Source organism: Diabrotica virgifera, chromosome 6 (assembly GCF_917563875.1).
Source record: "Diabrotica virgifera virgifera chromosome 6, PGI_DIABVI_V3a".
Lineage (NCBI taxonomy): Eukaryota > Metazoa > Arthropoda > Insecta > Coleoptera > Chrysomelidae > Diabrotica > Diabrotica virgifera.
Genome location: NC_065448.1, coordinates 236,624,252 through 236,638,159, shown reverse-complemented (window position 1 = coordinate 236,638,159; position 13,908 = coordinate 236,624,252). Strand labels below are relative to the sequence as shown.

At 36.3% G+C, this 13,908-nt stretch overlaps 1 protein-coding gene across 2 annotated transcripts in view; it reads left to right on the top strand.

Annotated features, from left to right (window-relative positions):
• LOC126887353 (zinc finger protein 227-like) overlaps positions 1-13,908 on the top strand; it is a 42,776-nt gene that overhangs the window by 22,526 nt on the left and 6,342 nt on the right. The window contains exons 2-3 of one of the 2 annotated variants that reach the window (XM_050654808.1): positions 10,835-10,939; positions 12,261-12,974. In XM_050654808.1, coding sequence (XP_050510765.1) covers positions 10,835-10,939; positions 12,261-12,974 — 819 coding nt within the window. The remainder of the gene's footprint in view (positions 1-10,834; positions 10,940-12,260; positions 12,975-13,908) is intronic. The other variant, XM_050654809.1, reaches the window with a different exon arrangement.

The following is a 13,908-nucleotide window of genomic DNA, read 5'->3' as shown; positions in this document are numbered from 1 at the left end:
CCACCCCTTTGTCGGCCACGCAGAGTGGCACCCCTGGAGATTTTACTTAGTTACGTCATGACCTACTTATTCCCAAATTTTGGTGCACTCTCTCGATCATGAGAGTCACAAAAAAAAATAATAAAAACGGCGACTTTGACCCCTTATAACTACCCTCATCCCCAACTCTGGTTTCCGGCTCTGGGGATTTTACTTAGTAATGTTATGATCTACTTATTTCCAAATTTTGGTCCACTATCTCAATCACGAACGTCGCAAAAAACCCTTTATATTTTTTATATTCACCCCTACCCCCACCCCTTTGTCGGCCACGCAGCGTTCCGCCCCTAGAGATTTTACTTAGTTACGTCATGACCCACTTATTCCCAAATTTTGGTGCACTATCTCGATCATGAGCGTCATAAAAAAAATAATAAAATCCGCGACTTTGACCCCTTATAACTACCCTCGGCCCCAACTCTGGTTTCCGGCCGTTGGTGAAAGTCATGTACACAACTAATTCAACATATCCCCGTATAGTTTTTCCATATTACTTATCACGCACAAAATCCGCTTCTATCTCTCCGACTATTATGAAACCGGGGCTCCAATTTATAAATTTGCTACTCTCATTTCTTTTTTGTTTATGTTTGACCTGTACTTGTTTTTAATTACTGTCACTGCAGAAAAGTCCGTTTCGCACAAGTACAAAGTCTCAAATGGTAATAAAACCTTTAGGCCCAAACCAGACGGGCCACTCTGCAGCGCTACTCTGTGGATCCACATAGTGGCTGAACAGGCGAAAGTGTGCGGCGTTTAATGTAATGGGTGGGAAAAAACAGTAAGTTTAATCAAATGATTAAAAACTTGCCGGCTAATATTTTTTTAAAAAGGTGTGTTCGTCAAAATCAGTGTTTGTAATGTCCATAGTTTTACATATTTTATAAAAGTACCCCGCACAAACCTTATGTAAATTAGGTCCCAGTGGATTTCGGTCATACTTTGGGAAAATACTCTTTGAAGCATCCTGATAAAAAGATTTCATCGGCACAACTCAATCGTATGAAGGATTTTCAAGATATAGAGGCATAAACTCGGAAAATTATAAGATTTATTGGGTATTCCAATTCCCTGAGTTACTGGTTATCTGGCAACATGTAGAAGTTTGGATCAAGGAAAAGTACTAGTAGTCTAGGATTTTTTCCTGGCTATCCAATGACGACCTTTACTTTGACCTTAACCTTCAACGGACGTCATATTCTAGAGTTTCGAGGTTTTTCGGCATTAAATTAATATACAGTTTACTCATGGGTTTTTGGGATCCTAAACACGAATATGCCATCAGAATTGACCTCCGGCAGACGTGGTGGCCAGGACTACTGCAAGGGACGTCATCTTCTATAGTTTCGATGGTTTTCGGCATTTAATTGATGAAATGAATTACTGGAGGGTTTTTTGAGGTCGCTAAACACGAATATGCCACCAGAACCGACTCCCGGAGCACCTGGTTTCCAAGGTCAATGAAAGGCGCTCCTGGAGTTTCGATTGTCTTTGGTACTACATTAATGCAAACGGATTAGGTATAGGTTTTTGGGGTTGCTGAACACGAATGCGTGATCAGCACAGACACAAGAGCACCTGGTGCCTAAGACAGGTTATCTTCTGGAGTTAAAAACCTAAGAGTAATCCATTTGATTTCTCCGAAACTCCAGAAGATAACCTATCTTAGGCATCAGGTGCTCCTGTGTTTGTGCTGATCACGTATTCGTGTTTAGCAACCCCAAAACCCTATAACTAATCCGTTTGCATTAATGTAGTACCAAAGACTCTCGAAACTCCAGGAGCCCCTTTCATTGACCTTGGAAACCAGTTGCTCCGGGAGTCGGTTCTGGTGGCATAGCGACCTCAAAAACCCTCCAGTAATTCATTTGCATGAATGCCGAAAATCATCGAAACTCTAGAAGATGACGTCCCTTGCAGTGGGCGTGGCCACCACGTCCTCCGGAGGTCAATTCTGATGGCATATTCGTGTTTAGCGATCCCAAAAGCCCGCGAGTAAACTGTTTATATCAATTTAATGCCGAAAACTCTCGAAACCCTAGAAGATTATGTCCGTTGAAGGTCAAGGTCAAAGTAAAGGTCGCCATTGGATAGCCAGGAAAAAATCCTAGACTACTTGTACTTTTCCTTGATCCAAACTTCTACATGTTGCCAAATAACCAGTAACTCAGGGAATTTTAATACCCAGTAAATCTTATAATTTTCCGAGTTTGTGCCTCTATATCTTAAAAATCCTTCATACGATTGAGTTGTGCCCATGAGAACTTTTATCAGGATGCTTCAAAGGGTATGTTCCCAAAGTATGAACGAAATCCACTGGGACCTAATTTCCATAAGGTTTGTGCGGGGTACTTTCAAGGCTTTTGAAAAAATACCAATAAACTCCATAAATGTAATTAAGAAGAACCAAACAAAAACAGCTATATCACAGAAAGAAGCACATAAAAAATAAAATAGTACATCTGGTATCCTACAGGCGTAAAATAGTTTGATACATTCTGACAACTGAGTAAAAGTGAAAAACATGTTAGCTTGCAGCCCCCTTTTGACTGATATCTTATCGTTACCCCGAATGGCTATTAGGTTTCCGAGGGCAGACGGGTCACTATATTTCTTTCTATTACATACTCTTGACTAAGGGAGTAAATCCTAACAGAAAATCCTGGTCCTCCTGGTAGTGGGTTAGGGCGTACACCTGTAAAAAACTAACTGCAAAAAATTCTAAAATCCAGCCTCGGAATACGGACGGAAAAAAACGAAGACGACGTAGCAAACGAACAAGGACTCTGAATATAAACACATGGAATATCCAAGGGTGGAGAACTAAGTCAGACGAAGTCATGGCAGAAGTAAAGAAAATAAAATCAGATATCACAGTTCTCACCGAAACAAAGAAAAAAGGCCAAGGAAGTGAGGCTATAGGAGGTTTTATCCATATTTATAGTGGAGTAGAAAAAGACAAGAGAGCACAAGCAGGGGTATCAATATTGATAAAAAAAAGACTTAAAAGGAAACCTGAAAAGCTGGGAACAGATCAATGAGAGAATTATTAGAGTATCTATTACGTGGAAAGGGCACGACCTCGAAATCATTGGAATATATGCTCCGTCAGAAAATGCATCAAAAACAGCTAAACAAATATTCTACGAGACCTTATCAGAACTTATAGAAAATATAAATAGTCGCAAAGAAATTGTGCTGTTGGGAGATTTTAATGCTTGGACAGAAAAAAAAATAAATGACAAAGTTGTGGGAAAATACGGTGATGCTAAAACAAATGAAAATGGTTAACATTTAATCGAATTCTGCGAACAGCACTCTCTGAAAATTCTAAACGGATTCTACCAACATAAAAACATATATAAGTATACCTGGGTCCAACCAACGAGAAATACCAAGTCAATTATAGATTATGTTATCACCAAACAAGAAACACACATACACGTTGAAGACGTAAGAGTATTAAGAGGACCGGAGTGTGGAACTGACCACTATATGGTAAGATCAAAATGTTTTCTACAGTATCGACCGCGACTACTACATCAAAATGACAACCAACCAGCTCAATCAAAATCACTCGAGACGGATCTACCTAAATACAATATTGATGCACTGCAAAACGACTCAACATCATTTTTATATAAGCTGCGGCTTAGCCAAAAATTGTCGAACCTGATCTACTCCTCAGTCCAGAATACCTATAACGAGATATTAAATAAAATCAATGAAGCAGCTTATGAAGCGCTCGGCACAGTCCAAAAGAACAAAAAGAATACTCCATTGTGGTGGACAGATGACATTGCTAATGCAGTACATAACAAGAAACAAGCGTATCAAAAATGGTTGCAAAGAAATGACCCAGATGATAGACAAACGTATGCAAGATCAAACAGAGAAGTAAAAAATCTAGTAACGAAAGCAAAAAATAATTCCTGGGAAAGTAAATGCGAAGAGCACAACAAATATATAGGGTCAACAAGATCAAGAGAAGCATGGAAAACGATAAAAAATTTGAGAACAAACAGAAAAGAGACTAGTAGAATAGATTTAATAGAAGAAAGATCTTGGATCGAACATTACTCGCAACTTTTGACTGAAACAAGACCGACCGCAATTCACGAACATCAGTACAACAACATACGAAGTAGAATACGATAAAGACGATAAAATAACAGTACAGGAAGTCGAGAATGCAATACGGACTCTAAAAAATCGAAAGTCATGCGGACCACAAGGAATACCGAACGAATTACTAAAACACAGCCCACAAGTATTACGAGAATTACTTGCATATGTTTTCACCTTATTCTATAAAGGTCATGATTTACCACCTGAGTGGACAAAAGCACATATTAACAATATATACAAAAAAGGAGATAGAAAAAATTGTTCAAACTACAGGGGGCTTAGTGTCATAAACTCACTCTCAAGACTCTATGGAAAAATAATAAAAAATAAAATTGAAAAAGAGATTACAGATGTAGAACAAAATGGCTTTCGTGCAGGCAGATCCTGTATGGACAGCATATTTTCTCTAAAGCAAGTTATTGAGAAAAGATTAGCCCACAACCTTTCCACCCATGTAGTTTTTATTGATCTGACAAAGGCATACGTTAGTGTACCACTTTCAATGCTCTGGATAGCAATGGAAAAACAAGGAATAAGCAAAAAATATATACAAGCAGTACAACAGCTTTACAAAAATATGACGGTAAACATTAAAACTGGAAACAAATTAACGAGAGAAATTCCTATTAGTAAGGGCCTAAAGTAAGGCTGCTGCATAGCACCTACACTCTTTAAAATATATTTAAATGAGCCACTCTCACTGTGGAGAAGAAAGTGCTGCAATATGGGCATCCCAATCGATGACGATAGATTGTACACAATACACTTCGCTGACGCCCAAGCCATTCTAGCTGAAGACGAGAGTGATATTATTATTTATTATTATTATTATTATACATAAGCAAGGGCAGAGGGATAAGTCCCTATTATGCCCAAAAACAAAGAAATTACATAACTAACCTACTAGTAGATACAATATAAAACAAAAAAAAAGATATAATTGTTGTTTACATAAAAAAAAATAAAATAGTTCAGCTATAATAAGAAACGGTCAAGTCTGTTTTTAAACGTGTTAGTAGAGGGGGCCGTGACAATGTTATCACTAAGGTTATTCCAACTCTCGAACACTCTATTTGGTAGGAAGTTCTGCCTTGATCTCGTAGAAAAGTTCTCTTTTTTAAGTTTTGAACTGGTGACCTCTGAGGCGTTCATCTTGGTTTATAGTAAACATTTCGTCGAGATTTCCGAAACTGAATTTTAATATTTTAAAAGTGGTTATTAAGTCTCCACGTTGTCGACGAAGTTCGAAGGAAGTTAGATTGGCCATACTAAGTCTCTCTGCATAGGAGGGTCTTCTCAGTCCCATTGGAATTCGAGTTGCTTTTCTTTGGACGTTTTCCAATAATGTTTTGTCTCGAACCAAATCAGGATGCCACGTTGGACCAGCGTATTCAAGAATCGGTCTTACGTAAATAGTGTAAAGTTTACAGAATGACTGCATTGAAACTCTCGCAAAACACCTCCGAATAAGATATAGTCTGGAGTTCGCACGTTTACAAATAGAAGTAATGTGGTCGGACCACGTTAGACTGCTGTTTACGATAACACCAAGGTCGTTATACGAGAACACTGAATCTAATGGTCGCCCGTTAACAAAATACGTCACAAGTGGGTTATTTTTACCAATTCTAAGCACTACACATTTTTCCGCGTTTAAGGGTAGTAACCATTGGGAACACCAAGTAAAGATAGAGTCAAGTCCCTTTGGAGGGTTAACTGGTTTGTCATAGGATTGGCATATATTTTTGTGTCATCAGCATAGAACGATATTTTACTGGAAACATAATAAGGAACATCGCTGGTATAAACCGTAAAAAGCAGAGGTCCGAGGACAGAACCCTGAGGCACTACACTTTCCACTAACCTGTCCTGTGAGAAAGATTCGCCAACTCTAACTTTGCAATGTCGATCTGTCAGGAAATCATCTATCCAACGAAGTAAAGTACCGCGAACTCCGAAATGTTCTAGCTTATGTAGAAGTCTGCGCTTAGGGACACGGTCAAAGGCTTTAGAGAAGTCTAGATAAACAACGTCGACCGGCTGCGAACTGTTAAGTGATAGCGTCCAGTCGTTAACACAATGTAGGAGATTGGTTAGAGTAGAGCGGCCAGACACAAATCCATGTTGTTGTGTTGGAATGACATGTTCCTGGAGAAGCAATTTAGTCATCTCCTCGGAAATAATGGCTTCCATGACCTTACCAACTACTGACAACAAGCTAATCGGACGATAATTGTTGGGATCGAGTTTGTTGCCTTTTTTAAAAATAGGGGTGACGGATGCTAATTTCCAACTAGGGGGTAAGGAATTCTGGGTAAAAGAAGTCTGCATAATTAACGTTAAAGGTATTGCAAGCGTGTCTGCGCATCTTTTTAACATTTTTGGTGTTAAACCATCTAAACCAGGTGAAGCGACTGTGCGAAATTTCATTAAATGTTGTTTGACATGATCCACTGTAAATTCGACTTGCTCTAAGGATGCGCCGACACGGTTACACCTAATAGGAGGTAGATTGCCATCATTCGATTCTTTAGTAAAAACCTGTGAAATGCTAAGGAGAGGGTTTCGGAAGAATCTGTGTCAGAAGAGCATAAAGTCTGATTAGGTTTTTGTAGTAAAGGTATGGACACTTTAGATGTCAATGAGGATCTTATATATTTGTAAACTTTTTTAATGTTACCGCTTTCAATAACACTTGTTTCAAAATTACGTCTTAAAGTTTTTAGAAATGTTTGTAAGTTATTTGAAAATCTGCGGTGGTTTTGAAAATCGCTGTAAAGCCCGGTCTGTTTAAATTTCCGCCAGAGATGTCGTTTGTGATTAATTTTTTCTGTTGCCGTTTGATTAATCCACGGTTTAAGATTGTTTTTATAAGTCTTACGGATGGTAGTATTTTTAGAAATTATATTGTGGACGGTATCGAGAAATGCAGTCCACATTATGAAGGGTCGTTTAAGTCAGCAAAAAACAAATTCCAGTTGATTTGAGAGAATTCAGCGTCGACTTCAGAAAAATCTGTTGTGGTGTATGTTACAATATTATTTTGCGGGGTAGAATTTGATTGAATTGGATGTGAGCCGTTATAACTGCATGATCTGACTTTCCTATAGGAGAGCTGATTTCGAGAGATGAAATCAGCTGTTCGTCGTTAATAAGCACCAGATCTAAAGTAGATGGTTGGTTATTAGTTCTAAATCTGGTAGGTTCTGTAATGAGCTGTATTAAGTTCGAATTTACTACAAAACTTTTAAATAAATTATGAGAGTTTTCGGTGTCAGATAACGAAGTTATTGGCCAGGTGATCTCCGGAAAATTAAAATCTCCAGTAATAATGAGATTATCGAGAAATGATAGTTCTTCAAGTTTAGTAAACATAATATTATCGTGTGCAAGTACTGTAAGAGGTGGACGGTATATACAGACTAAATTAAGGCAAAATGGATTTTTAGTAATAGACACGTGAATAGCATCTACTCCAGGAATATCTAATGGGTTAATGTTAATTTTGAAAGTTGTGGTAATAATATTAGATAAATAAATGCATACACCACCACCGACACGATTTTCTCTGTCTTTACGATAAATTGTATATCCATTGATGTTAACAGAAGAATCAGGAATTGAGGGTTTAAGCCAGGATTCAGCAATACAAATAATGTGTGGCTGAAGAAGTTGCACTGTGCATACAAATTCATCAAATTTTGCGGAAAGTGAATCTAAATTCGTATATAGAAATAGCCAATCATTAAATCTATCGGTAGAAAAATTATGAACGAAATTTCGTGATTCTGGGAGTGCCATTAATGTATTTAATTGTTAAGTCATGTTCACCGTTATTTTTGCGAATTTCTAGTTCATTTCGGAGTTCTTTTAAGCGTGTTTGTTGGATGGGCGTCTTATCGTCAATTATTGAGAATTTTTCCGTGGCTTTGTTTTCCAAAAGTTTTGCTTTATTTCTCAAAATATCTTTAACGTGGTATTCCGAACTCATTACTACCTTTATCATTCGGGGAAAGCGTTGGTTCGCTTTGCCGACTCTGTAGAAAGTTATTTGCTTTTCCTGACAGCCAACAGTTTCCAAGACAAGGTTAATCTTATTTGCCTCGTCATCTTTTCTGCGTTGTGCATCCCCAACGCAGAAAGAAGATTCTGGAACGCCTCTGATTAGAATATTCTTCGCACGTGTCATGCGATCTACAGCTTCGTTTGCAATATTATCCGTGAATCCGGTAGACTTAAACAAATCAATTTGGCTGAGCTTACTATTTAACTCAGTTATTTTACTTTCAAAATCATTAATTTTCGTACGAATTTCCATTTTAAAGTCCAGCAAAAGATCTTTTATTTCCGAAAAATTAGAGATATTTGAGCTGCAAGAATTACATAGGATACTTATCCCACGAATTTTCTGTCGAGTAACGCGATCGTCGGAAGAAAGATCCGTGCATGTGATATGTATTTGTCGCTTACAACCATCGCACTGAATTTTACGGTCAGCTGTTGCTATGTTTTTGGAGCAGTTAGAACAAACTGAGGTAGAAGGCATGATCGGGTTTTTTACTGGTATGTAATTAGTATAGTTTGTTTTATTATTAATAAATTGTGAAATGGTACTCACAGTTGTTTATGTTCACTGTAATTGCACTTTTTTTACACAAAATTTTTTACAACCACTAATGACTATTGGTATATGGAACTGGTATGCAAAATTTCTTTGCGAAATTATTATTATTTACAGCGTAATCTTCAAAATTACTAGGAGCACAAAAATGTACGTGTGTCGTTAATCTACTAGCTATAAAAATTTGATATGTAGCGATAAATATAGACTATATGCTCAGAAAACTGGAAGAGGAGTACACTAAGTGGGGCCTTACAATTAATATACAAAAAACCGAGTACTTAGTTGTAGGAGAAACACCAGAACGCCTACAAATTGAAATGGGAACTATAAACCCAACAGAAGTCTTCAAATGTACTTAGGAGTCCAAATATCTTCAAAAGCAGGGAGTAACGACGAAATACATTCCAGGATTGGCCAAGCAAGATCAGCCACCAGACAGCTACACGGACTATTGTGGAGTAATAAAATAACAAAAGAAAATAAAAAAAAAGAATGTATAAAACAATAATAGAAAGTATTGGTTGTACGGCGCTGAACTCTGGGAAATCAACCAAAGAAACAAGTCAAATTAAGGCGATGGAAATGAACTATTGGAGACGATGTTGCCGACTCACTAGACTTGATAGGGTGAGAAACGAAGATATTAGGAGACAAATGGAAATTGATCTAGATATAATAGACACAATCGAAGCCAAAAGACTTCACTGGTATGGACACCTTCAGAGAATGCCTGAAAATAGATGGCCGAACAAAATAGAAACATGGACTCCACCCACTAAAAGAAAACGAGGTAGACCAAGACGATTTATCTTGAGAAGATGTCGAAGATGCAATGACCGCCAGAGATCTAAAAACTGAAGATTGCTTCGACAGAAAACGCTGGAAATTAGGATGCGAGAAACGGCGACAGCTATAGAAGACTCGCTTATTATGTTATATATATCTTATCGTTTTGTTTTCAACAACAAACAATAAAACCTTTTTTGACCTAGGATGGGACCCCACTATTTACATAAATAAAGAAACAAGATTCTGAGTTCCTATTTGTTTTGTTCAGTTCACATTATACATCCAATGTATAATAAAATGTAAATATAAATAGATAAAACATTGCTTATGGAATTTATTCTTTTCGATAGAGCTATCTTCTTTAAAATCAGAAACAAATAATTCAAAGATGACGTCCCACGGTTTTCCTTTTAATGCCCTATAAATATGCCCTCGGGTTCTTGTATCACATATTATATCCGGTCTGTTTTGCACTTCAATCAAAAACCGTTCCGAATCGAAATCCATTTTAGGTGCTCACCCTATAAATTCTCGTAAACATCTGCGGCAGCTACAAAAGTGGTCCGTCTGAATGGCGTTTGCCACTCGTGGACGCCACTAGCAGTGAAGCTCAGCGACTGTGGCTGGCCACAGTTGCTCGTCTGGGGTGCGACGTCCTTTTTCACATAAGAACCCACGGTAAATCATCGGAAGCTGCTTTGTGGATCCACAGAGTAGCGCTGCAGAGTGGCCCGTCTGGTGTGGGCCTTACTGTTGCAGTGCTGATGGCACGGTTACATATTTCTCGCAGCACAATTTAAGCTTTAAACGTTGCTATCACGGTTAACAAACTGAAAGAAGTATTCTGTAGCAGGGATATTACAATTTGGAGATGTATACTTCCTTGTAACAAGTTATAACCTCTCTTTTTTTCCCCATTCTTCTCAACACCTCGACATTCGTGACTCTATCCACCCAACTTATTCTTAATATCCTTCTGTAGGCCCGTAACTCGAAGGCTTCTCTTGGTTAAACAATTTGAGAGCTTGGCTTAACTGCACTTCTGCTAATCTCTTTAGACCAGCGGTATCAAAAGTGCGAATTGCCATGATGATTGCCGACCTTCTTTAGAGGAGATGACACATGAAGACGAAGAAATATTATTAAAAGAATGTGTATTATAATAGTGATTGTATGAATTTATTGGATATGTATTGATTGTCTCTTTTATATAAAATAAAAATATATAGATGTATAATTTGGTTTTTATTTTAGGTGCTTCACAGGATATTACAAAGGAAGTTGCAGTTACCAAACCGTTAAATTCTCCCAAAGTACATTTGAAAACTGGCGAAACGCCATATGAATGTGAAATTTGTAGTAAGCGTTTTACTCGTATAAGTGATTTAAATACGCATAAAATAGTTCACTCTAGTGAAAAACTTTATAAATGTGAAAGTTGTAGTAAGCAGATTACTACAAAACGTAATTTAAAGATACACATGAGAATTCACACTGGTGAAACACCATATGAATGTGAAATTTGTAGTAAGCGTTTTACTCGTATAAGTGATTTAAATAGGCATAAAATAGTTCACTCTAGTGAAAAACCTTATAAATGTGAAATTTGTAGTAAGCAGATTACTAGAAAAGGTAATTTAAAGATACACATGAGAATTCACACTGGTGAAACACCTTATAAATGTGAAATTTGTAGTAAGCAGTTCGGTTATCTAAGTGGTTTCAATTATCATATGAAAGCTCACATTGGTGAAAAATCTTATAAATGTGAAATTTGTAGTAAGCTGTTTACTTCAAAAGATGGTTTAAAGATACATATGAGAACTCACATTGGTGAAAGGACTTATAAATGTGAATTGTGTAATAAGCTGTTTACTCATATAAGTAATTTGAATACTCATAAAAGGGTTCACACTGGTGAAACACCTTATAGATGTGAAATTTGTAATAATATGTTTACTTTAAAAAGTAGTTTAAAGGTGCATATGAGAATTCACACTGGTGAAATGCCTTATAAATGTGAAATTTGCTCTAAACAGTTTGCTCAGAAAATTTCTCTAAATACACATATGGCAGCTCATACTGGTGAAAAACCTTATAAATGTGAAATTTGTGGTAAGCAGTTTACTCTAAAAAGTAATTTAAAGGTGCATATGAAAATTCACAGTAGTGAAACACCTTAATGTGAAATTTATGTTAAGCACTTTACTACAAAATATAGTTTAACTGCCTTACTAATAAAACACTCGTATTCTAAGGTTATTCCGTGTATTTATATCTAGAATAGTTATCCTAAGTAGATATAATACGAAAATAATTTGTTACCAATAAACTCTCTTTTTTTTTTCATTCTTCTCAACACCTCGACATTCGTGACTCTATCCACCCAACTTATTCTTAATATCCTTCTGTAGGCCCGTAACTCGAAGGCTTCTCCTGGTTAAACAATTTGAGAGCTTGGCTTAACTGCACTTCTGCTGATCTCTTTAGAGCAGCGGTATCAAAAGTGCGAATTGCCATGATGATTGCCGACCTTCTTAGAGGAGGTGACACATGAAGACGAAGAAAGATTCAGCACTGCGTGTATATTATAATAGTGATTGTCTGAATTTATTGGATATGTATTGATTCTCTCTTTTACATAAAATAAAAATTTATAGATGTATGGTTTTTATTTTAGGTGCTTCACAGGATATTACAAAGGAAGTTGCAGTTACCAAACCGTTAAATTCTCCCAAAGTACATTTGAAAACTGGCGAAACACCATATGAATGTGAAATTTGTAGTAAGCGTTGTACTCGTATAAGTGATTTAAATACGCATAAAATAGTTCACTCTAATGAAAAACCTTATAAATGTGAAATTTGTAGTAAGCAGATTACTACAAAAGGTAATTTAAAGATACACATGAGAATTCACACTGGTGAAACACCATATGAATGTGAAATTTGTAGTAAGCGTTTTACTCGTATAAGTGATTTAAATACGCATAAAATAGTTCACTCTAGTGAAAAACCTTATGAATGTGAAATTTGTAGTAAGCAGATTACTACAAAAGGTAATTTAAAGATACACATGAGAATTCACACTGGTGAAAAACCTTATGAATGTGAAATTTGTAGTAAGCGTTGTACTCGTATAAGTGATTTAAATACGCATAAAATAGTTCACTCTAGTGAAAAACCTTATAAATGTGAAATTTGTAGTAAGCAGATTACTACAAGAAGTAATTTAAAGATACACATGAGAATTCACACTGGTGAAACACCATATGAATGTGAAATTTGTAGTAAGAGTTTTACGCGTATAAGTGATTTAAATACGCATAAAATAGTTCACTCTAGTGAAAAACCTTATGAATGTGAAATTTGTAGTAAGCAGATTACTACAAAAGGTAATTTAAAGATACACATGAGAATTCACACTGGTGAAATGCCTTATAAATGTAAAATTTGCTCTAAACAGTTTGCTCAGAATATTTCTCTAAATACACATATGGCAGCTCATACTGGTGAAAAACCTTATAAATGTGAAATTTGTGGTAAGCAGTTTACTCTAAAAAATAATTTAAAGGTGCATATGAAAATTCACAGTGGTGAAACACCTTAATGTGAAATTTATGGTAAGCACTTTACTACAAAATATAGTTTAACAGCCTTACTAATAAAACACTCGTATTCTAAGGTTATTCCGTGTATTTATATCTAGAATAGTTATCCTAAGTAGATATAATACGAAAATAATTTGTTACCAATAAACTCTCTTTTTTTTCATTCTTCTCAACACCTCGACATTCGTGACTCTATCCACCCAACTTATTCTTAATATCCTTCTGTAGGCCCGTAACTCGAAGGCTTCTCCTGGTTAAACAATTTGAGAGCTTGGCTTAACTGCACTTCTGCTGATCTCTTTAGAGCAGCGGTATCAAAAGTGCGAATTGTCATGATGATTGCCGACCTTCTTAGAGGAGATGACACATGAAAACGAAGAAAGATTATTAAAAGAATGTGTATTATAATAGTGATTGTATGAATTTATTGGATATGTATTGATTCTCTCTTTTACATAAAATAAAAATTTATAGATGTATAGTTTGGTTTTTATTTTAGGTGCTTCACAGGATATTACAAAGGAAGTTGCAGTTACCAAACCGTTAAATTCTCCCAAAGTACATTTGAAAACTGGCGAAACACCATATGAATGTGAAATTTGTAGTAAGCGTTTTACTCGTATAAGTGATTTAAATACACATAAAATAGTTCACTCTAGTGAAAAGCCTTATAAATGTGAAATTTGTAGTAAGCAGATTACTACAAAAGGTAATTTAA